Source organism: Aptenodytes forsteri, unplaced genomic scaffold (genome assembly GCF_000699145.1).
Source record: "Aptenodytes forsteri isolate BGI_AS27 unplaced genomic scaffold, ASM69914v1 Scaffold9, whole genome shotgun sequence".
In the NCBI taxonomy this organism is placed as follows: domain Eukaryota; kingdom Metazoa; phylum Chordata; class Aves; order Sphenisciformes; family Spheniscidae; genus Aptenodytes; species Aptenodytes forsteri.
In genome coordinates this window covers 6651495-6674093 of record NW_008796217.1, presented here as the reverse complement: position 1 = coordinate 6674093, position 22599 = coordinate 6651495, and the positions used below count along the sequence as shown (strand labels likewise).

At 40.3% G+C, this 22599-nt stretch overlaps 1 protein-coding gene across 2 annotated transcripts in view; it reads right to left on the bottom strand.

Annotated features, from left to right (window-relative positions):
- Positions 1-22599, bottom strand: part of RBMS3 (RNA binding motif single stranded interacting protein 3) — a 450305-nt gene that overhangs the window by 241549 nt on the left and 186157 nt on the right. For both annotated transcript variants that reach the window (XM_009288628.2, XM_009288627.1), the window contains one exon: positions 16480-16571. In XM_009288628.2, coding sequence (XP_009286903.1) covers positions 16480-16571 — 92 coding nt within the window. The remainder of the gene's footprint in view (positions 1-16479; positions 16572-22599) is intronic.

The following is a 22599-nucleotide window of genomic DNA, read 5'->3' as shown; positions in this document are numbered from 1 at the left end:
CATTCAATCAACAAAACTTCATCAGCACAGCAAGATGAACAAAGATCATATCCATAACCAGCATCTGACCTTTTCATCTCTCTCTCTCCCTGAATGCACGTGTGCGAGGCAGGCAAGCGTGCACGTACACATGAGCAGAAACAATACATAATGTCTGAAATCAACTTCTGGCCAAGGCATCCCAATATCTTCTCCTACACTAAGTATTTTATTCACTGCAAGCACTGGATTGTAATTTGTACCATCTACAGAGCTATGCACAGAGTTGGTGCTGAAGTAATGGAGAATAGAAAGCACATTTGTTAAATAGATGCAATACCTTTTAACCTAAATCACTTGTACTAAATTACTTATTTACTAATTCACAGTATTCAGCCAGGACATGGCCTACTCATCACAGACCACTAAAATTAAACCTGTGCATACTGCAGGACTTTGGCCCAAGAACAAGTTATTGCACATCAGCCACTTTTCAGAAACCATCTACATGCATATTTTTCTGAAAATACAGGCAGAAATTTGAGGTAGTTTATCCTTCAGGAAAGGAACGATAAATCACCAATTTATTACTTTGAAATAATTTGTTGATGTGTCAGAACCTTTACACCTTTTCACAGTTGCTCTCTGATCTGATCTGTCATTTACCATCTAGAAATAAAATCTTTACACTTAAAGTGAGCGGTACAAGTTAATGATGTTCTTGGTGCTACTGTTTCAGCTTGAACAACACAGGACTTAGCACACAGTAATGGTCTGAGAGGGCACTGGATGGCCAGCTTTGGTTAACGAGGCTTCTTTTCTAAACTCTGCAGTCTGTAAGAAGCTATCGACCTCTACTTTGCAGCTAGCAGATTAACTGAGGGTTTCTACTTTGTTAAGACTGTTTTTGGAAAGTCTAAGCTGGCTTAAAAAAGCTGAAATATTTGCCTTAATGTACAGTGCTTATACAAATCAGATGCAATCCTCTTTCAAAAGTGGTTCTTGAAGAAACTGCTGGAACCTTACCTAGGTCCCAACATGCCTCAGTTGCACCTCCTTTTAACTCTCCAGATTTGTGAGGGAGGAGACGGTTTGTGCATTCAGCGGGCCAACGCGCACATCACTGACTGTGGCTGATAACTTGAGAGCTGCCCAGAAGGCCAGCCTCTTAGATTTCAGTTCCAGCTTGATGGGCCAAGCTGACCTCCGGGCACGATTCTGTTATCTCAGCTTTGCCTTTGGTTCAAACTATATCCACAGTAGGCATGCAGGGCTGCCACTGACAGACACAAGAATTTTGTGGAATGATTTAATAAAGATATTTTCCTCTAGCTGGGACTTGAGTTTTAAAGGCAAATCTGACCCCTCATTCCTAAATTCTTCCAGAATAAAATCTTGCGCCACGCCACTAAGGGTGAAAAATAAAAACAAGGTCTATACAAAACCAATGTTTGTTGTTTGTTTTTAAAGAAAAAAAATTCTGTTATCTCAGCTTTGCCTTTCTGCTTCAAACTATCCACAGTAGGCATGCAGGGCTGCCACTGACAGACACAAGAATTTTGTGGAATGATTTAATAAAGATATTTTCCTCTAGCTGGGACTTGAGTTTTAAAGGCAAATCTGACCCCTCATTCCTAAATTCTTCCAGAATAAAATCTTGCGCCACGCCACTAAGGGTGAAAAATAAAAACAAGGTCTATACAAAACCAATGTTTGTTGTTTGTTTTTAAAGAAAAAAAATTGGTTTTTTATTTTTTTTAACAAATATGTTAAGTGGGGGTGGTTACATTATTGATGACCAAGCAGAGCAATATCAAGTAAGCAATACACACTGTCTTGGATTATTGTTTTTGAAACAAAAATTAAGAACAAGTGCTAATGGAATTAAAATGAAAAGATCAACAGAGATCATTTATTGATCAAAAACCCCCGATACTTTGCATTTCTGCTGCAAAAGAAGACAATAAGCACAGATGAGGCAGCAAAGTATTTTACACAGGTGAAATATCAGCTAGGGAATCAGGATGCCAAAATCCTGAAACAATCCAGCACATCTTCCTAACAGAAGACTTTGTATACCAGTATTGTATGCTGAATGCATCTGTTAACTTTGGGTCCAAAATATAGGTCTGTATTCTAAACTGGCAAACTTCAGAACCACAAATCACTGCTCTGTAGCTCTGAGCAATTTTATTTTTAAACATGATTAGAAGTGGTAGCACCAACAAGGCTGAGGGTCATCTAAATCATCCAAATTTCCAGATTTGAGCTCCTGCTCACAAAAATCAAGTTCTGTCTTAAAACAACTGAACTTGATTCCCTGAAAAATATTTGTACATGTATCTGTCATCTGGATATTGATATTGGGCAGCAAGATTTCTAGTTGTCTAAAACAAATATTAGACACAAATATATCTCAAGAGTGCATCTCTCAAGAGTGCCAATTTGAACAGGGTAGATCATTCTCTTAGCAAATATGTTTTGCATGTCTCAAGGTTTTTCTCCATGTAATATTTATGTGAACAGTAATTCTGACAAAAAAATCCCAAGCAACCAAAAACATGAAAGGAGAAGTAGTAAAATACCCATTTGCTTCTTACAGATTTATAACTCAGGCCTATATTTCTCACCATTCTATCTTCATGTTAAAACTTTTTAGCAGTGAAATATCTGCATAGATAATATAAAGTTGTTGGAGGGTTGTTTTTTTTAAATAATCTTAAAGGTAATAAAAACCTGCCAACCCCAGGGAACCTAATCCTCGTTTCTTAAAGCATGAGAAATTTTATCACGATTGAAGTAAATGTTCCTTAGAGCAAAAATACCAAGATTTAATATGTTAGGAACTCATCTACCCACTACTGGCATTTTCTCATTTCCACTTTTCTTTGTGAAATGCAGCATTTTAGAAAGCATTTAAAGTTTAGAAACACACACATTTAACTTATTTTCTATATCTCCTATTTAGCTTACTATATTTTTTGAATTATATACAGCTAGAAATTAAGCTATAGGACACCTGGCAAGACTTTTCTAGCACAAGTCAAGATACTGAGCTGTCACATTTATGGTGTTAAACAACAGCCAACCAGTTGATATAATCACTAAAGACAAGATAAAGAACAGACCTTTAGCTATGAACATTTGCAAACACTTGAAGGGTCACTTTAAAACTTGCACTTATAAAATATAACATCTGCATTTGAGTCAAAACCTGGTAAAGCATTCTGAGATTTAACTTTAAGAGAGCAAATGAAATTTAACAGTTCAACATGCAAGATAATGCAGTTTATACACTTGCTAAAAATAAGAGTTTCTGCAGAGTTTGCAGAAAAAACTCGAAGAAATTCTGCAAAATCTAGGGGGCTCATCAATTGACTAAAAGGTAGTAAAAAATACCTATTAGGCAAGGTACTGCCCAACTAAGAGATGGTACTACAGCACTGCAAAGACCCTCTCTGAAAAATAGTGTACAGCTCTGCTCAACCACGTTCAAGAAAGATGGATTGGAAGTGGAAAACTTATAGAAAAGGGCTATTGATCAGTGGAATATCACAAGAAAACTGGTCTCTCCTAGAAGAGAGATTTTGCCTGCCTTGTGCAACATCCAGCCAGCTCAGATCCAAAATTCATGTAACTGCAACAGGATGGTTGGAAGTGTGTAGGAATATCCTAAAAAGAATGCGGTGTGTTTACAATAGCAAAAGGAAGGATGCAAATGGGATATCATTCTGGTTTAGAAATGCTTCATGTGGATCGACAGAGGTGGAAAAGACTGAAGTGAAAAGACTGCATTCGCATAGGAACAAAGGGGGATGGCATAGAAGGAAAGACATTTGTGAAGGGCAAGATCACTGAAAAATTTCCAAAATATTAAGTGAAAGACTAACACATAAGGGGTGATCAAAGAAATACCAGCAAACAGGCAATAAATAGTATTTACAGGTATCGCTCAATGCCTGAGGTGATCTATGGACCGTTAAGACCAGGTGACATGAGAGGGCTGTGTTTTGTGAGAGATTTTCATCACAGTATAAAGTGTTTCAGGTCTCAGCTACTACAAATTCAAAAGACCTCTGACTAAAGAAACGAAGAAACCTTTAGTAAAATCCAGTATAAAGGATAAGGTACTAGATGATGCTCCCAGGAGGAAAGTGCCTAAGTTGCTACTTTGTCAGACCGTGTCCTTTAGGTAAGCCTGTACCAGGCTTCCCAGATGTCTTGCGATCAAAGAGAGCCAGTACAGTAGTCACTTACAGGAGTACAGAGAGGTACCCTGGTAACTAACCTAATTGCTGACTGATATAAAATGTCCAGCCTCCTCAACGTACTCCCGTAAGCCAATCTGGAAATTACTTATACACTCAAGAGAAGTGAATAGCATGCAACAGCGCACTCATGCAAGGTTAAACTATTTATTTGAACTTCAAGCAAAGCAGAGCAGAGTCTATCCAACACTCCTTTTGAACGTAGAAAGCCTGAGTTCAAGAAGAATTAGAAGATTGATCATATGAGAAGTAAGCCATTATGTATTTCAGCTAATGAAATGTTTATTCTGAAAGGGAAACATTTCCATTACCGTAGGCCCAGCAGCACCAGGAGAGAGGGCAAGGCAGCAAGACCTTGGCAACCCCATTACAGCCAGTTTTCCACCTGGTTTGGAGCGGTTCTAGCTCCTTTACCAAACCCACAATGATACTATTTGAAATGTGCTGTACAGTAGGAAGGTGGTCTGATGTGAATTAGGTCACGCTATTAGCGATAGGTGACCTTTCACTGATGAACAGTTTTTAAGCAAGGGAAAAGATTTTTTTGGAAGTTAAGACACTGCAAAGACCCTCCCCCTGCACGGACTCCACATGCTGTTTTATGCTGCGTCGCTATAATAAAGCAACGCAGCCATATAAATGGTCCTGGTGTTCCATAACAAGCTATAATTGGAGTAGGTGACTAGGAAAATTTTTAGATAAATGGTGGGATCATAACCTTTTATGCAAAATGGACAAATAAGTTTCAGAAATATCTGGGAAACCCTGAGGCTGTGTAGCTCTACTTCAAGCCATAGGCACAATTAAAGCGGACAGTAAATCACTAAATCTCATCTCAGACTTTACAATTTTGTTGTTGTTTTGGTTTTTGCCAGTTTTTGCTGACAGATGGAAAAAATACTGGCTGAATGTGACCAAGATTTAATTTACCTCCAATTTCCTTCCTATTCCTACAGCACATTCCTAAAAAACACACAGCATTTTATTCCCAGTGCTTAGAAGAATTACTAGTAAATAGCCGCACTCCAACACTACATACTATAAAAATACCACTGTAATACTTTTTGCTACTCATGAGAATTGCATTACATTAGAGAATTTTCTCAACAATATTTCTAAATGATCATCTATAAATGTGTGCATACATTTATATAAATATAGTTACTTGAATACTTATCAACTATGCCTTTCTTCAAGGTATCTTCTCTTTCTTTACCTATCAGCTGCATTTAAGAACCAAGAATGATTTAGCTGCATGAAGAAATGACATCTGAGTCACAGACTTCAGTGACAACTCTCAGAAAGGTATGTCCACTTGTTCTAAGGAATTCAAAGTCAAGCTTTCCAGCACCAAGCCTTAATTGTCACAACGCCAAAATTTTCTGACTTTAGAAATGAAGCATCTCATACTCCCTTTCTTCACTATTTCTTTTCCTTTTTGATTCTTGATAAAAAGAGCAAGATTGCAGATGATTGACGAGTGGTAATTATTGAACACACCCCGCTTTGTTACTTACTGGCACCCAAATAAGCAAAGTTATATCCATTATAACATGGGGAAAATATACCTCCTATCGAATATTATATCCATTCTAATTCTGTGTTCACCCAGGGGAGGTCCAACTTTTCCAACTACAAAAATGCATTTACAGCTGCTATCATCAAAGTTTTCATTGCTCTCCATAGTTTTTGAGACTGTGAAGTTATGAGGTGTAGTACAGGAAATAACTGTTGTACCTTCATTACTGCGGTGTAAAGGGGTGTCTTCAGTAGTTGTAAACGCCCCAGAGGTCCCCAGGACATACCCTTGTATAGGTTTCTTGGGAATCAAACAAAGACTCCTTCTGCCTACACAGCTAGAGAAACTAGCAATTTAGGGTCCCTAGGTTCTCCCATGTGTCCACCATTTTGGACTATGGCTTATAAAAGGGTAATTTTCCTCTGTGAGCACTAGGGAAAGCAGAACAGCATTAATATACATCCTTCCTAAAAAAGGATTCATCTGCACAGCATGAGATCTGCTGCAGTCCTTCTCTCCTTTTAGATATGAAGGCATGTGCTGCAGTGTTGCTGGTAACATCATCAAGCAGTGAATCCTTCCTAAAAAAGGATTCATCTGCACAGCATGAGATCTGCTGCAGTCCTTCTCTCCTTTTAGATATGAAGGCATGTGCTGCAGTGTTGCTGGTAACGTCATGCCCAAGCAGTGAGCGCAAGATAAAATGCACAGGGCTACTTATAGTAGTCCCTGGCAAAGGTAATGTCCTCAAGCCTGCTGACAGAATTGGCCAGACATTGATCCACCGGTGACATTAGTTTCAGGTATTGTTCAGCAATACGATAGACATTAATTTGATTTAAGATTTAAGGAAAGCTGAGATCAAACAATCTCGGAATTTAAGGCAGGCATTTATAATGCCTTATTTATACACAGATTTTTTTTTGGGGGGGTGGTATATTTCCTTTTGACACAACATTGAAAGTATGACCTCATACTTGGGGTTGTACGTTCTTCACTTGCTGTTTTAAAGGAATAGTTATGTTACTTTTTTTTAACACTTCAATTATTTCTGGGGTATGTTTTTCTAAAGCTGACAGTTCTTATCTAAAAATTGATCTTCCTAGATTTAATCAGCTATGTGCATTTATCCTTGTACAAAATGAGGTACGCCTTACAAAATATCCGATATCAGCCAAATGTACCCTTCCTCTGTGTGTCCATTTTCCCGTTTCCCAGGCTGCAGCCCTACACAGCATCAGCAATACTCAACTCATGTCCAGCATATTGATATAAAATGACCCTCTAAGCTTCCTATCAGCTGTGCTCTCGCATTACAAAAACACTTTACCATGCTTCATGTTCATTACTTAGCAACTGCTCCTTGCTTCTAAGAACCGCATCCTTATTTACGCATGCACAACCTGACCTATCTTTCTTAAAAGTGGAAAAAGAACAGGGATTAAGGGAAGCTATGATTGCATTTTATAAAATTGTAAGTGGCATGAAAAAGATTCATAGGGAACAAGAGCCTTCTGCCTCTTCCAATACAAGAATTAGCAGGCAATCAATTAAATCAACATTGCAGGTCTGGAGCAAGCAAAGGAGATGGTTCTTCGAAGAACATATAGTTAAACTGAAGAATTTCTTATGGCTGCATGTTGTGCTGCCAAAATTTTAAATGCAAAAAAGGCAGGATAAATTCTTTATTTGGGGGTGAGGAGGCAGTTCTACAGAAGGCTGTTCAAGACAAGCTCAGGAAACCCCAAATTGCAAATTGCTGGTGGTTAGGAGAGCACTCTGGGGAAGTATCCTCAGATGCTTGCCTGGTTCTTGTACTCCTCTGTTGGCAAGTGCTATAGCGTACTATCAGAAAGAGAATCAGATGTCAGGGAGACCTTTCTTCTGGCTCGATATGGACGGTTTTACATTCTTATATCACTTACATGTATTTTGATTACATCAAAGTTAGTCTAATGTGACTGCAAATAGACTTCAATCCTTCATATCATCATAACCTCCCTTTCTGAGCACAAATAGATAAAGGGAAGGTCCAAGGACTAAAAAATTCAATGAGCTGCCATCATGACTCAGTTTGTTGTATGTATCATGAGGAGAGCCTAATCTGATAATTTTATACAATGGAAAAATAGAGGGTTTTTTCCAGCGACAAAAATTATCATTCATTACTGAACAAAATCACATCTAAACCTAAATTTATTTAGATTACAGCCAAACCACTCAGACACGTCGGTTGAATGGAAGACATTAATTAATAAGGAAATAACAAGCAGAGTATTCACTAATACAGTAACATTCAGATGTTCCGAGGGGGGTGCATATGTGCACAGGGAATATCTATGCATATTACTAGTAGATTTGTGTTTACTGGCAGAATACGCACCTGTGTATTTCCAGACTGATGAGTTGTTACACAGGCACTCACATCAACTCAGAAGAAATGCTACTGAAGTTTGCACACCTGCTTTCCAAATCAAACAAAATAATCTGAAAGTGGCCTGATTTTCACACAAATCGCATTGCTTTGTGGAATCTGTGTCTCTGTCCAGCTAAGTGGTACCCCAAAAAGCATGCACATATCCTCCTGCTGGTGGTCATGTGAATCATCATCTCCTCCTCCTCCTGAGGAAGCATGCTAGATACAATGATTTTTTGTTTCTCACCTTACAAAAGCATTGTCCTCATGCTGAGCTACAGAAGAACATGATTAAATGATATGTCACTGAAAGAAGGGCTACGTCCATTTTCTACCACAGTAATATTTTCTAAAACCACAGGGTTTTGATCATTTCAGAGTGCACTGGGTTTTTCCTGGTGAGTAAAGATGTGCTTACTGAATTTAGAACATAGTTTCTCTCAGTCTGAGCTGCAGATTCCCAAGCTGCATAGTTGTGGTCGGATAAACTCCTCCGTGGGGCGTTTGGAGTTTCCTGAGTACGGAGGGTAAAAAGAATTAATCTGACTCCAGTGTTTAACTCATTTGCAGGACTCAGATTTCCTGTTCTGAAAACATAAAGGGTTTGCAAAGAGTGCGTAAGAGCTTCCAAGATGTATAGCTATGTGAGTGCTAAAGATAGGGAGCCCCATTCTTCTCTCCAGCTTAAATTGCCAAAGCTCTGTGGATTTCAGCTGTATTATTACCAATTCAAATGTGTTCCAAGTCAGAGGAAAGTCAAGAACAATGTGTATTTATGAAAAAAGGCCAATTCTTGTTTGGCTGAAGTTCATAACCTGAAAAGAACCCAGTAATTCCATTATTCTCCAGCCTAAAAGTTGGCTACATCTTTCACTTATCAGCATCTGTTCTGTGGTGCAGGGCATTAGTAGCATGGAGGTAGATATATTTACTGATTATTTACATTGCAATTTTCAAAGGCAGAGGAATGTTTTAATCTTAGATGAAGTTACAGTATGAAAAAAATCAAGTCAATCTAGAAACTAAAGCAGTGCTTGAAAAGGGAAGTAAAATACCATGGCAAGGTCTATTTGAGGTGATAGCTAGAGAATAAACATGATTGTATGTGCCGTAAGATTTTCTAAGCTAACTTAGTGGTTAAGAAAGGTGCTGAGCTAAGATTTTTGGGAACAAAGGAACATAGCACTGACCTAATTCCTCTCCATTAATCAACAGTAAAGTCCCATTCACTTCTAGAGAGTAGAATTATGCTAAGTTAAGCACTTCTGAAAACGCCCAAAGAAATTTTTGTGTATAAATTTGGCAGGTGTGGTACAAGCACTGCCGATGCACACTCCCTTTCATACTGACCTACATGTTTTTAGGAGTAATACATGCAAGTCTGAAAAGACAGTTGGATTTTAATATCCCCAGGATTACCTGATGTTCTTCTTTCAAGAATGGCTCCAGCTAATGCATTCTATGTTGGCTTGTGAACGTGCATCTAAAAGCAGGAACAGGATCATAAGCTCATTTCACAGTGGCTACCATATAGTTCTCAGGTAGAAGCGTGAAATTTTCCAGGCTCGATGAGGCTATGAAGTCCTTCCATTAGGGTCATGTATCTTCACTATCACCCCGATCCATCACATTAGCTGTTTCTTATAAAGCTGCTCACTGCTTTAGTCTTGATTGTCTAGAAAGCTCATAAGACACAATCATCTGCTACTGCAGATCATCTGAGATTTAAAGTTAGCACTTTGCTATAGCACATCTGTGATTTGAATCCTGAATTGAGAGTGTTTCATCTGGTAAAAAAACTTCCAGGTTTAGAAAGGCGTATCTTCCTAAGATATTTTGTGATAAAACCTGATACAAAGAAATAATTTAGCATCTCTTCAATGCCTTTACTTCATCAATCACTATCCTTTAAAGAATGAAAAAACGTCCTGTATTTACAAAACCTGCATTTAAGGGCCAGCTCCAGCTGGGAAACTACAATTCCCCATTATAAGAGTGAAAGCCAGTTTATGCAAAACAACACAGGTAAACAGGCAGGAGAGGATGAGGAGGGCATGGCTTTGATAAGCAGCACTATATGAAACTGTTGGGCTTGTGGTTATTGCTTCTGCAGGACTCCTTTGGTATGGTTGAATTGGTAAAAGACATCAAAGGAGAGAGACACTGGCACCCATAATTTACAGATCTAAACCGAACCACCTTTCACTTCCTCCCAGCTATAATTTTTCATTGCCATTTAACCCAGGATCGTTATCGATTCAGGTCAGCATTGGTCAGTCAGCATGTACCGTGCATAAACACAGGGAGAGACAGTTAACATTTTAGGAAGATAAGAGGAGTGTTCACTGCAGAGTGCTCCACACACATACACACAGTTGTGCCAAATGTCTCTGACAACTGGTGAAGCAGCAGCCCACGCCTGGCTGTGCAATTTGTTCGGAAACAACGCGGAAGGTGGCCAGCATCAGCACAGCCCAGTTCTCAGCCTCTCCTATGGTGCTGAGCACGCCGGGGTTCCCAGAGTCACCAACTCCTGTTCTAGCAGCAAATCAAGAAAATCATTTTAAAGAGCCAATACAAATATTTGACTTCATAGAACAGTTTGCTGGGGGTGGTGGTGGAAATCAGATAATTAAAGAACAGGATTAAAACGAAGCCTGACAATTTCAAAATTGAACTCTCAAAATCCTAGCGTCTTGGTTTGGTATCAGAAGGAAATTTAACTCAGTCAATAAGGCTGTTATCCACAAATATTGTCCAAAAAATGCAAACAACCAGTATCCTGAAGTTTGGTTAGCTAAAATCTGCAGACATTTCAATCATTAGAAATTAGAATTAAGAAACCACTTGTGGGATTCAGTGTATCAGATGCTCAGTGTGTAGGCCGTATTTCATATTTTGTAAGGATAGCATTTTTATTAAATATTTTCATGAACTTTTAAACTGCAAAATACAGAGAATTAAAATTTTCCATTTAAAATCTAGATTAAAAAAAAAATTAGGAATAAGGGCTTTCACTGGAGAGTCTTTCCATTTTCTGCAGTTTCCATTTTAAGGAACAGCCCTTTAGAGTATTGGTATATGACAGAGAAAAAAGGGAAGTCATTTAAAAAGAAGAGAAAATGAAGCTGAAAAATGAGCAGGCAGAATGGACTTATTTGGTCAGCTGACTCATACCAGAGCAATTCCTGAAACCTACGCAAAAGCCTGGAAAAGAAATAAGATTCTTCTGTGGGATTTCCTTTTCCTTGGTCCTTGGAGAAAAACTGTCTATTTAACTATAGAGCAACCAGTACCTCTGTACCTCTTCAGAAGCTCTTACGCTTGGCTCTGTTCTGTGGGAAACAGCTCCCTTTTATGTTTCACCTAGATGGTGATTACTCCCTGTATTTAAGCTTCTGCATGACAGAGATGAGAAAAATGTCACACAAGAAGCAAAATCACATTCTGTAATTCCCTTGTCGAGCAAAACAGATCACAGCCTATTGGCACAGTCCTTTTTCAGAACCAGCTCCTTCAGTGTGCCCTCTGCACGGCAATTACTGCAGCAGAGTAGTCAAGAGATGTTCCTTGGACTTAGACAACTGCCAATGGTAATTAAATATTTCTTCAATGTCCACATTTCTCACACAGGTGCTGACAATGTCTAAATGCATTATACATACAAAAGGAAAACCCAGAGAAGACACACATCATCAAATACATTTTTTAATCCATATAAATGCACTTGGAATAACAGCAGGATTGAAAACACCTTCTTGGTGTTTCAACACTCTTGATGGCCTGCTAGATACTAAAGAAGCTATCATATACTCTCTGCAAGAACCTACGTTTGCGTGAACTTCCACTTTACATAATCTTACAGCAGACTAGAACTGGAAATAAAAGATGGTAGAGAGTACCCCAAAATGTCCGTGAAGGTATAAACTGATTGCACCGTCCACCAACTTCAAGCTGACAGAAGTTCAGACGCTCAAATTTATTTAGACAACAGACTTCTATTAATTCTTCAGGTGATTTAGACTCCTCGGCGTCATTAAAAGCTTACATATAAAGCAGATTAAGAAGTGTCCTCATGAATATGTAATTCTGGGTGAAGGACTTGCAAATCCCAAGAATAGATGTGGCTACAGATTTTATTAGAACATTGATAAGTTTTTAATGTGCACTATCTTCCTTGCCTACTTGTCTGAGCCAACTCCCATATTACTAAGACTCTCCTTATTAATTTTCCATGTTCTGTCTATAACATTTTTCTAGAAAATGCAGACAAGTAGCAGATGGAAAAACCCAAACTGATGTATGAACCATGCACATAAGCACTGTCTTTTCTGTATCGTGTTTGTGTAGTCCCTAGCACAAAGAGACAAACAAATCAATAATTCCTGTGAGATTATCCAGTGGCATATCAGCTGTGCTGTTTTTAGTAGGAAAACAAAAACAAAAAACCACCTGGACTCTACGAGCCTGGACAAGCAGGCACTACATACATACAAACAAATCTGCAAGTCTGAGTTATTTCCAAAGGCAAGCAGGAAGCACATGGTAAAATAAGCCAGGCCAGCTGAGAAACCATCACTCAGCAGCTCCATAGCATTAATTCTTCTGAATAAATGAAATTGTTAATAAGCACTTTTGAAAATGATGGACGACAAAGATGTATTTCATTGGACACAGGACAGTGGCAGTAGTCAAAACTTCTGCTTTTGGTACCTGTGTGAGGGAAATGCTAAAGAGGCAAGGTGACAACACACGCACATACAAGAGCCTCACGCAGATCTCACGTGGGTGGGAGGCTGTGAGGGTCCTTGTCCCACCAAGCAGGCAGCCGTCCATGGGCCCATGAGACCTCACCTCCCAGCTGCCACCACTACCTCTGCAGGCATAATACTGCTGTTCCTCTCCCTCAGCCGAATCCTCTCCTGACTGCTTTACACCAGGCTGAACAGCATCCAAGAGAACAAGAAAGAGATTCAAGCATGTTTAATGATGTTTTTCCCTGCGTAGGGTTACGGGTGTATTAGCCTTGACAGAACAAGTTTTCCAACAGTGATGGGACTTGGAGCACTGATCCACCAGAGTTTAACCTTCTTCCAGAGGCAGCACTCTGAAACAAAATCAGCCAAAAAGGTGTCCAAATGCTATAAAAATGAGGGAGGTGGCTGTATTTAAGCATCGATAAAATGAATATATTTTTCTCAAGTATCCACAAGATACTTCTGTGAGCCAAAATGGGTGGGGGTTCAGTTCTGCTTTTTGTTTTTCAAAGAAGATTCCTGGATTTCTATGAGAAAAATTATATTGTGTTAAAACTGAGAAAGAACTTCTCTTTCCGAGCAAGATTTCTCTCCAGGAAAACATCACAGACTATACCAACACTTCAGCATACTTTCTCTCGCTACTGGAGAAGGCCAGCACACAGCAAAAGCTGGTCAATGCCTCTTTCACCTTTATTCAAAAGCATCCACGACTGGACTGAGATTTTTTACATTCACTGAACACAGGTTACAGTCTTCTCCCGGGCGTCTACGCGGGGCAGTTTCACTGCTTTGCAATGCAGAACAAAAGATACAGGATACTGACCGTATTTTTTTAAAGGTATGGCATGCAAAAGGTTTAGGTAATTTCTTCACACTTACTCTTTTTTCTTTGATTTCACTTGACAGCAGCCACCATTCACCATTAATTAAAGCAGTTCTTGAAACAAAACTGCTCTGGATAAACTTACAGAAGCAGAGGCTAAATTATTCTCTTGCCCTCTTTCTTCAAACCTCTTATGACCCCTCACTGTTAATTCAGACACTGGCAGGTAACGTCTTTCAGTCCTGTTATGCAACTTGGCTTCCAACATGTGCAAGAACTAACATGTTTCTCCAGATAGATTTGCTTTCCCAGGCTCCTGCCTTCTCAGCAGTATGAGGTACTTTGTGTGGAATCGTCTCAATTTCCTTTGAATCCCCATTTTTCTAAATAGTTTTATTTTTTTCAGAGATAGGAAAAGTCAGTTGTATATTTATCTTGAACTATCAAACGCACTAAAAAGAACCTATCTGGGATTCCAGGCACCATGGCTAAATAATAAAAATACAGTCAGCCTTATGCAAACAAATGTGTACACACCAGCCACCTCAAAATCACGCAGGGCAAAAAACTACTCCTGCCACAGATCCTCCAGAAAACAAACCTCAGTGGTTTTGGTACAGCCCTTCCCACTCTGCAAGCATCAGATTTTGCTTTTAGCCCCCAAAAGATTGGACAATCCAAAACACAGTTTTTAACCTTCTGTTTTGCTATTTCCACGCATGCAAGTGCTTAAATTGTTCATTGTTCTGAATCATGAGAATACCAAATATAGATTTATCTTTCAATCCTATCTTTAAATCTCTATTTTTAAATCTACAGCTTTACAGATTTATGTAGTTAGAGATTTACTCCTCTCCAGAAATGGCTATTTGATATCAACCAGTAGGACAAAACATATCTCCTGTCTTTGGTTTCTTTTTCACAGCTTGACTAATGCGTCAAATTGCCTGTATTTTAACAAGAAGATGCAGTATATCTGAGAAATAATATAGCACAGTCCTTAGTAGGTGTTCACATTCTTCAGCTTGCCATCTTTTACCTATTTGAAGCAAGTATTTTCTATCGCCACATGTCAATCAAAACTAAGAGCCAATAAAACAGCATAGCTTGCATTGTGGGGCACTATTAAACAGAAATACATGGATACATCCAATTACTTTAAGGCACAATGAGTGTAATTCAGTAGAAGGCAAAAGAACCTAATTTACCACCAAGGATTTTTTTTTTTTTTTCGTTTTAAAAAAAAATGTTTTTAATATGATAATCTGTAAATCTCTATTTTTAAATCTACAGCTTTACAGATTTATGTAGTTAGAGATTTACTCCTCTCCAGAAATGGCTATTTGATAACCACCAGTAGGACAAAACATATCTCCTGTCTTTTTCTTTTTCACAGCTTGACTAATGCGTCAAATTGCCTGTTTTAACAAGAGAAGATGCAGTATATCTGAGAAATAATATAGCACAGTCCTTAGTAGGTGTTCACATTCTTCAGCTTGCCATCTTTTACCTATTTGAAGCAAGTATTTTCTATCGCCACATGTCAATAAAAACTAAGAGCCAATAAAACAGCATAGCTTGCATTGTGGGGCACTATTAAACAGAAATACATGGATACATCCAATTACTTTAAGGCACAATGAGTGTAATTCAGTAGAAGGCAAAAGAACCTAATTTACCACCAAGGATTTTTTTTTTTTTTTCGTTTTAAAAAAAAATGTTTTTAATATGATATTGTTGAAAAACAAAGGTTTAAATCACCAGCATTCCTTTAAATGGGAATCTTCAGATTAAACTAATTGTTTATTAGTTGATTTGCCTCTGTTTTTGTAATTACCTGTTTGCTTTTACTGTTTGAGATTCTAGGCCGGCATCATTTCTGCAGAGACTGAATCAAGCAATATTAAGGGCTTTTTGTGATTCTAGGGCAAGGCATTTTTAAAGTACAAAGCAACAGCTATTTTTGCTGGCTGACACAGTCTAGAGCCCAAAGACACATGATTATGCCTTCAGAAAGGCAACAGCCAGAGCACATGACGGTCATTTACTATAACCCCCGTCTCCCTGTCAGCCCCCTTCCTTGGGGACAAAGGACAATTCCAGGACCAGAGTATCTAAGCTCACTGCGCTTGCTACGAGATCTACAGCATGGCTCCTGCAGCCTCTCTGAACAACAGACGCCAGTCACCTCCAGACAACCTCCAGCAACTATTCTTTCAGTAACCTGCTACACTTCCATTTACATCCTCAACATAAAAAGAGAGGAGAAGCCAAACCGAGGCAGATCAAACAAACTTTCCTTATGTTCAGTCAATCACTCCCTCAGAGAAGTGACCAGGCACATCAGAAAAGAATAACAATTCCAAGGCAAAGGAACCAAATGAAGACAACTCTGAGGCAAAGAAAAGGCAACTCTTTCACACTGCAGTCGGCACAATGGCGTTTCCAACCGCTCTGCCACTCCAGCGCTCTCCATCTTACAACCCTCTCCAGAGAGCGGGGCAGAGAGACGCTATCAGAGCAGAATCCATCGCATGAGACACAGGTCTCAAAAGCACAGACAAACCACAGGATGAATAAGGCACTGGAGACGAAGGATGAAAAAAACATTGGAATAATCAATCCAAAAGCTTAAGAAAAACCCGAGTAGAACAAACTCTTGGAAATTTAACCCAACAGCTCAGATATTCCTGTAATAACACGGTTGCTCTTACCTTTGCCATCTGCGCCTGCACGCCATTTGCTTTGAGAGATGCTACTGCTTTCTGTGCTGCTGCTGGACTGTCAAAATCTACAAAACCATAACCTGAAACATAAACAGATAAATAGACATTTTCATTATTATCTATGTCTATGTGCATAGATAAAGATTTTATTTTTATAAAAGTCGTGGTTTCGGCTGGGATAGAGTTAATTTTCTTCCTAGTAGCGGTGTAGTGCTGTGTTTTGGATTTAGTATGAGAATAATGTTGATAACACACCGATGTTTTAGTTGTTGCTAAGTAGTGCTTACACTAAATCAAAGACTTTTCAGCTTCCCATGCTCTACCGACTGAGAAGGCTGGGGGTGCACAAGAAGCAAAATGAATTCCTTGTCTTGCTTTGCTTGCGTGCACGGCTTTTGCTTTCCCTATTAAACTGTTTATCTCAACCCACGAGTTTTCTCACTTTTACTCTTCCGATTCTCTCCCCCATCCCACCGGGGGCGTGAGCAAGCCTGCTTTCCTGGAGATGGCTGAGCACCTGCCTGCCCATGGGAAGTAGTGAATGAATTCCTTGTCTTGCTTTGCTTGCGTGCACGGCTTTTGCTTTCCCTATTAAACTGTCTTTATCTCAACCCACGAGTTTTCTCACTTTTACTCTTCTGATTCTCTCCTCCATCCCACTGGGGGCGAGTGACCAAGCAGCTGTGTGGGGCTTAGTTGCCGGTTGGGGTTAAACCACGACAATAAAGAAGGAAACCCTTTCTATTCTCTCACATTGTCTCATAGTCTTCCAGTAGCACTACCACTACCACCAGCCATCACACCTCTATTTCTCACACCTTTCCTCCTGAACCTAGTGGGGTTTAAGGAAATGCAATGACCTGAAGCTTCAAAGTGCAGGAAGGTATGCAGTAGAAGGAGAAAGGCGGCAGCTCTTTGCCTGTCCTAACAGATCAAAGGTCCCTGGCAGCAGGAGGGCACACGCTCATGGAGCTCTGGTGCTCTGCCCCACCTCTTCCGTAAGAGGAGGCAGCAGCATGGCCCTCCCTGGGACACAAAGCTACAGCTTGCCATGGCTGGTTTCATGAGAAAACACCACCCTTTCCCTGTCCCTTGAACCCATACGAGGATTAAGCTTCAGAAGAGGAAGGTAGCGGGTCTCTGCGGCAGGCTGGGGCCATCTGTGTAGGGGCAGGGAGCGCAGTCTTCCAGCAGGTGGGAGCAATTAAGGGAGAAATTGCAACCTGAGCTCTACAAGTGACTGCCAGATAGCTCTAGAAGATGGTAAGATAATAAAGTCGCAGCCTGGTTAAACCACATCTCTTTCATGTCGCTACCCTCTCTGCTGGAACAAGGGCCAGGTCCCTACCAGCAACTGCTTCAGGGTATCATCTGAACAGCAGCTTAGTGAGGTTGGATCTTAGGGATTGGCAAGGGATCATCATCTGCTTTTAAGTGGCTTTCCTACTCCCAGTATTTGCATTAGTTTAGTTTATTAATCAGCCAGTCACTTCCTATTTTCTCTTCTTTCCTCTCCATTTTTTCTTCCTTTAACCAGCAAGACTGGTATGTTCAAGGAAGCTCAGGGCTGTTAAGCCCCTACTGGATATCAACAACTCTGGAAGTATTTTTATTTTCCTAAAGATACAAAGGAGGGCAAAGAGGACAAGGAATGGACTTTTCACAACTTCTAAGCACTGAGCTATCTCTGATCTTCAACAGCATTCAAATGTCTTGCTCATAAAGACTTCAACAGATTTAGGAAGATTTAAAAATCTCGCCAAGCACCTATTTAGGCAGCTGCGTATATTTCACAATCCAGCCAGGGAAAACCCCAGCCTACATCTTATTAAGCAATTACAGCACAGGTAGGCACGTGCTGCTCGGACAAGCTGTGGCCAGGGGCCACCTCTTTGGCATCTCCCTGGGAAGCCACATGGACAAAACTGAACCGCCTGAAAGCTTTAATAATATTAGCACAAGCATATTTATAGCATAGCAGCTCCTTTGCAGACATCTCCATTTACTAGGTCAATACACATCATACAGGAGGCAACCACAGATATGCTTTCCTGCCGTATCCATTTTTATTTCTTTTGCCAGCCTTTCTTCCTGCTCCTGGGAGGCCTTATTGCCTTCCTCTCTGCACCAAATCTAGGTATAAGAGTGCGTGCTTGCGATCACCTTGCCCCCCAAGTTATAAACGTCTCTTTATTATTATTTTGGTATGCATGCATTACTCAAAGCAGGGGTTAGTCCAATGATGAAAGAATTTTGTGCACATGGACTTTTTTGCTTTATTGGCTTAAATCTCATTCACAAAGTTTTAAGAAAATGAAAAAGAAATAAGAAAAAAGAAACAGACAAAATTGTTAAAGAAACTGCTGACTTACTTAAAGAGTATGAAAAGCACTATTTTGATAACAAAGTTAAGATCTGAACCTTTCTGTTCTTTTCTTCCCTCAGTTTTCTGGGTTTTTGGGGGTTTGGGTGAATTTTTTGGTAGGGCATTACTACAAATTGAGGGAAAGCCTAGAACAACTGTACACTGGGACAGCAGATCTAATAAACACCACCATGAAGAAGAGCACTGGAGTTTGGTCAACTTGGGGAGGTGGCCCAGACTCCCCCATTTGATTTTCCTTTTTTATTGCTACTGAGCATGCCATTTTTAAATCAGCTTGTTCTACATCACATTTTGCTTTGCAGTGTTTTTGCTTTGCAGTGTTATCCAAGCTCTCTCTTCACTGCAGAGCGGCAGTGAAGCTGATGCTGCTTTGAATCAAAAAACATGCTACAAGAGAGCAAGAGTCCTCCCTGGATTTCTCCAATGCCTTTGCCCTTTGGGAGAGCAGCTTCTGGGAGGAAAGAGGAGATACAATTAGATGCAGCTTCCATCTTGCTAGATTAGAGACCCTGACAAGAAGCCAGAGCTGCCAAGTGGGAAACCTGAAATGCCTTGGGAAGTCATGGGATGGCTTGGCTCAAACACAGAGCAAATTATTTTTTTAGAATAGCAAGGTGCTCTTCTCAGGAGACTAAATTTCTTTTTATTTCTCACCATGTTCATGCCCAAAAACTAGGAGGCAAAAGTGCAAAAATAAGTTTTAATATTGGCATTAAAAACAGATAACACAGTAAGATTTTTATATTTATCATCGGTGTACAGTGCAGGATTCATGTATGAAGTAATAGACGGGAAATGATTTTTAATACGACTTTCTAGACAGCACGGTAAGTATTCACATCTAAGTTAGTATTGCTTGTAAATATAAACCAGAATGTGTAAGAATATTCCGGTGTTGTATTATAGAGATCAGGTACATCTAACATAGTGAATTATTGAAGATTAACATCAGTCCATAATATCTAAAACCATGAATAACTTCTAAACATTTATTCAATGAGCACAAGGGGCTATATAACCGTATCAGAGATCCAGTGAGAGTCTCGAGACAAAAAACCCTTGCATCTTTAGCTGCCCATTATGCATTCTAGTATTACTACTCCCAGCCCCACTGCAAAGCTGCTCTTTTTCCTTCCCTCAAGTTCATTTTCATTCCACGTATCTTTTTCTGGCCCTCCCCCCTCCCGACACATCTCTCCACCACACACAGAACATCAGGACAAAATCACTCCGTGGCTGAAAACCCGTCCAAAGAACATCAATCTGCCGCAAGGGAAGCCAAGTTCCCAGGCTGTTTCAGCATTCAAGTATCCTTACAAGAACCCTGCAATGCTATATAACAGAAAACCAGGCATGCTGCCTTTTTGTACAGTTTATGTTCTTCCATGTAGATGTTTATAGCCTATGTTGGTGACCTATAGTAACATATTTCATTTGTTTATAATCTCACTTCATTTTTTGGGGTCTCGGGCACTAACAAAGTAGCACTGGCTTTTTTGTTTGGGTTTTGGGGGGTTTTGTTTGGGTTTTTTTTGTTTTGTTTTACATACTTTTCAGGGTAGATCAAGTTTAGTCCCCACAGAAGCTAAAGCTGGGTCTTGGAACATCCCCTCCAGCTCTCCCCACAGCATAAATGAATCCCCAAACTCCCTGTGCCGAGTCCTTCCCTCCCGCCCAGGCTGTGGCTGGAGCGGGCTGAGGCTGTGCTCCCCTCTGGCCCCACCAGCAGAGCCGGGATGCTGTGGCTGCCCAGGTACAGCACGGGCGGGTTTGGCTGCTCAGGCACCCATCCCTGCTCAGATAACTATTCCCTGGCTCCTCCTGAGAAAAGGCAGCAGACTGGCTGGAAGCATCTCCCGGGAGGGATTCAGACCAGGGTTTGCCAATCGGACGCTGCTGCTCTAAGAAAACGTCTACATTTCTTTTTTCTCTTTTAAAAACAAGTGCAAGCCCCACCAGCCCCACCCTCTCCTAGCCTCAAATTCCACAGCTTTTTTTTTTTTCTTCTTTTTTTTTGTGTGTGTGCACTGCCTCATAAACATTCTGGTCAATAGATTATACTTTTTTTTCCCCCCAGTTTTTGTGCAGAACATCATGAAGAACACACTCAGATTCTAAACCGGGATCTTCAGACTCTGCTCCCAAGAATCCATCACCACCACAGGAAACCAAAACCAAAACTATTTCCCCTTATTTCATGAAGCATCCTGCCCTTTTCCTTTAAGAGCTCCAAACACAAATAGGGAAAGCTGTGTTATCCCCTGCTGCTTCGAGAGACGCAGCACTAACTAACTTATCACTAATGTGAGCCCCTCAGCTCAAGTGTACTTACACTGAGTGTGACTTCAGCACTCCAATGCTACAAGTATTCCAGGATCCCGAGGTTTTTTTGTAGAATGACATATTACTAGTTTGTACGTGCAAACACACACACAAAAAACCCCAGACAAGACTACCTAGATTAATTGTTAAACCTTTCCTCTAAGAAATAAAATGCCTGCAATTTTGTTTTGGCCTGATGCCATTAGAGCTAAATAATTAAATTTAAGGAATAAAACCAGTGTTTTTGTACCTGTGGGGGAAAGAAAACAGCTAAGCATCAGCAAGCACAAGTTTATAGCTAGCTGCAATAAGTGCTACCCAAATACACTGGCAGACACTGAACATCTCCGTCTCCTATAACCTAAACGGCTGGGGGCCTCCCGGTCTCAGTTTCTCAGTTCCGTAATTAAGCTTGGCAGCAGGTTCAAATGAATTAAAACTGAATGTCACTATTTCCTCAACAAATCCCTCATCCTTGTTTTTTCTTACTTGTCAGGAGAAGACCAGCAGAACAGCAATTAGTGGTAAGCAGTGCAGTGAAAAAGAACCAAGTATACACTAATTAGGTCACTCGCCAAACACATTCATTTCATTGGCAGATTTAATCAATGTTTTCCTGAAATGTCTTAAATCTCCTATGCTAATTTAAAGTTTTGTTATTGTTGTTACTTTAAACACAGATGGGATGCCTGGAGATTTTCAATTGCTTTCCGCAAATCCATTTCAAAATAACAACCCCTCATATAGTATATCGTCAAAATTTAGGCACAGGTTTTAGGAAATGGCCTCTAATTTTATGCCAACATTTTTGTGCCTGCACATACCTATGGGTGCAATTTTGTGGATTTAAGTAATTGCAGGTGTGTAGAGCTCTTAGACATCAAACTCTGAATTGCCCTGACTGATCAGGTACTTAAGGGTAATGCCAAATAATTTAAGGGACTGCCTGCCACTTGTGGTTCCCACAATTATCACAAAGCGCTGGAGCAGTGGCACCAGCAAAAGCGAGCTCCCAGTGGCGCACGTGGGCTTCACAGTCCACCTCTGGGCAGCTCCACTCGCGCAGTGATGGGAGCGAGGGCCTGGCTGCCCTTTTGGAGAGTTGAGGCAGCTGCTCTGCCACTGCTGAAAGCAGCATTAGTTACTGGAAGCAAATAGGAACAGAGGTTTCGGGGTACCCTGAAAGTTTGGTCCCCCAATTAGTACTTACAGCTAGCACACCATGGTGCTTTTTCGCATGGAAGACTTTCTCCGTCAGCAGATGTCATTGCTGATGCCATCAGAACGGGAGCTGTCACAGCTGCTGAACTAATCCGCACCCATGCCAGCCAGGCTCTGCCCGCCTTCCTGCCCTGACCGCACGCCCCCAGGTCCTCGCAGCGGCTCCCTCCTTTCTGCTG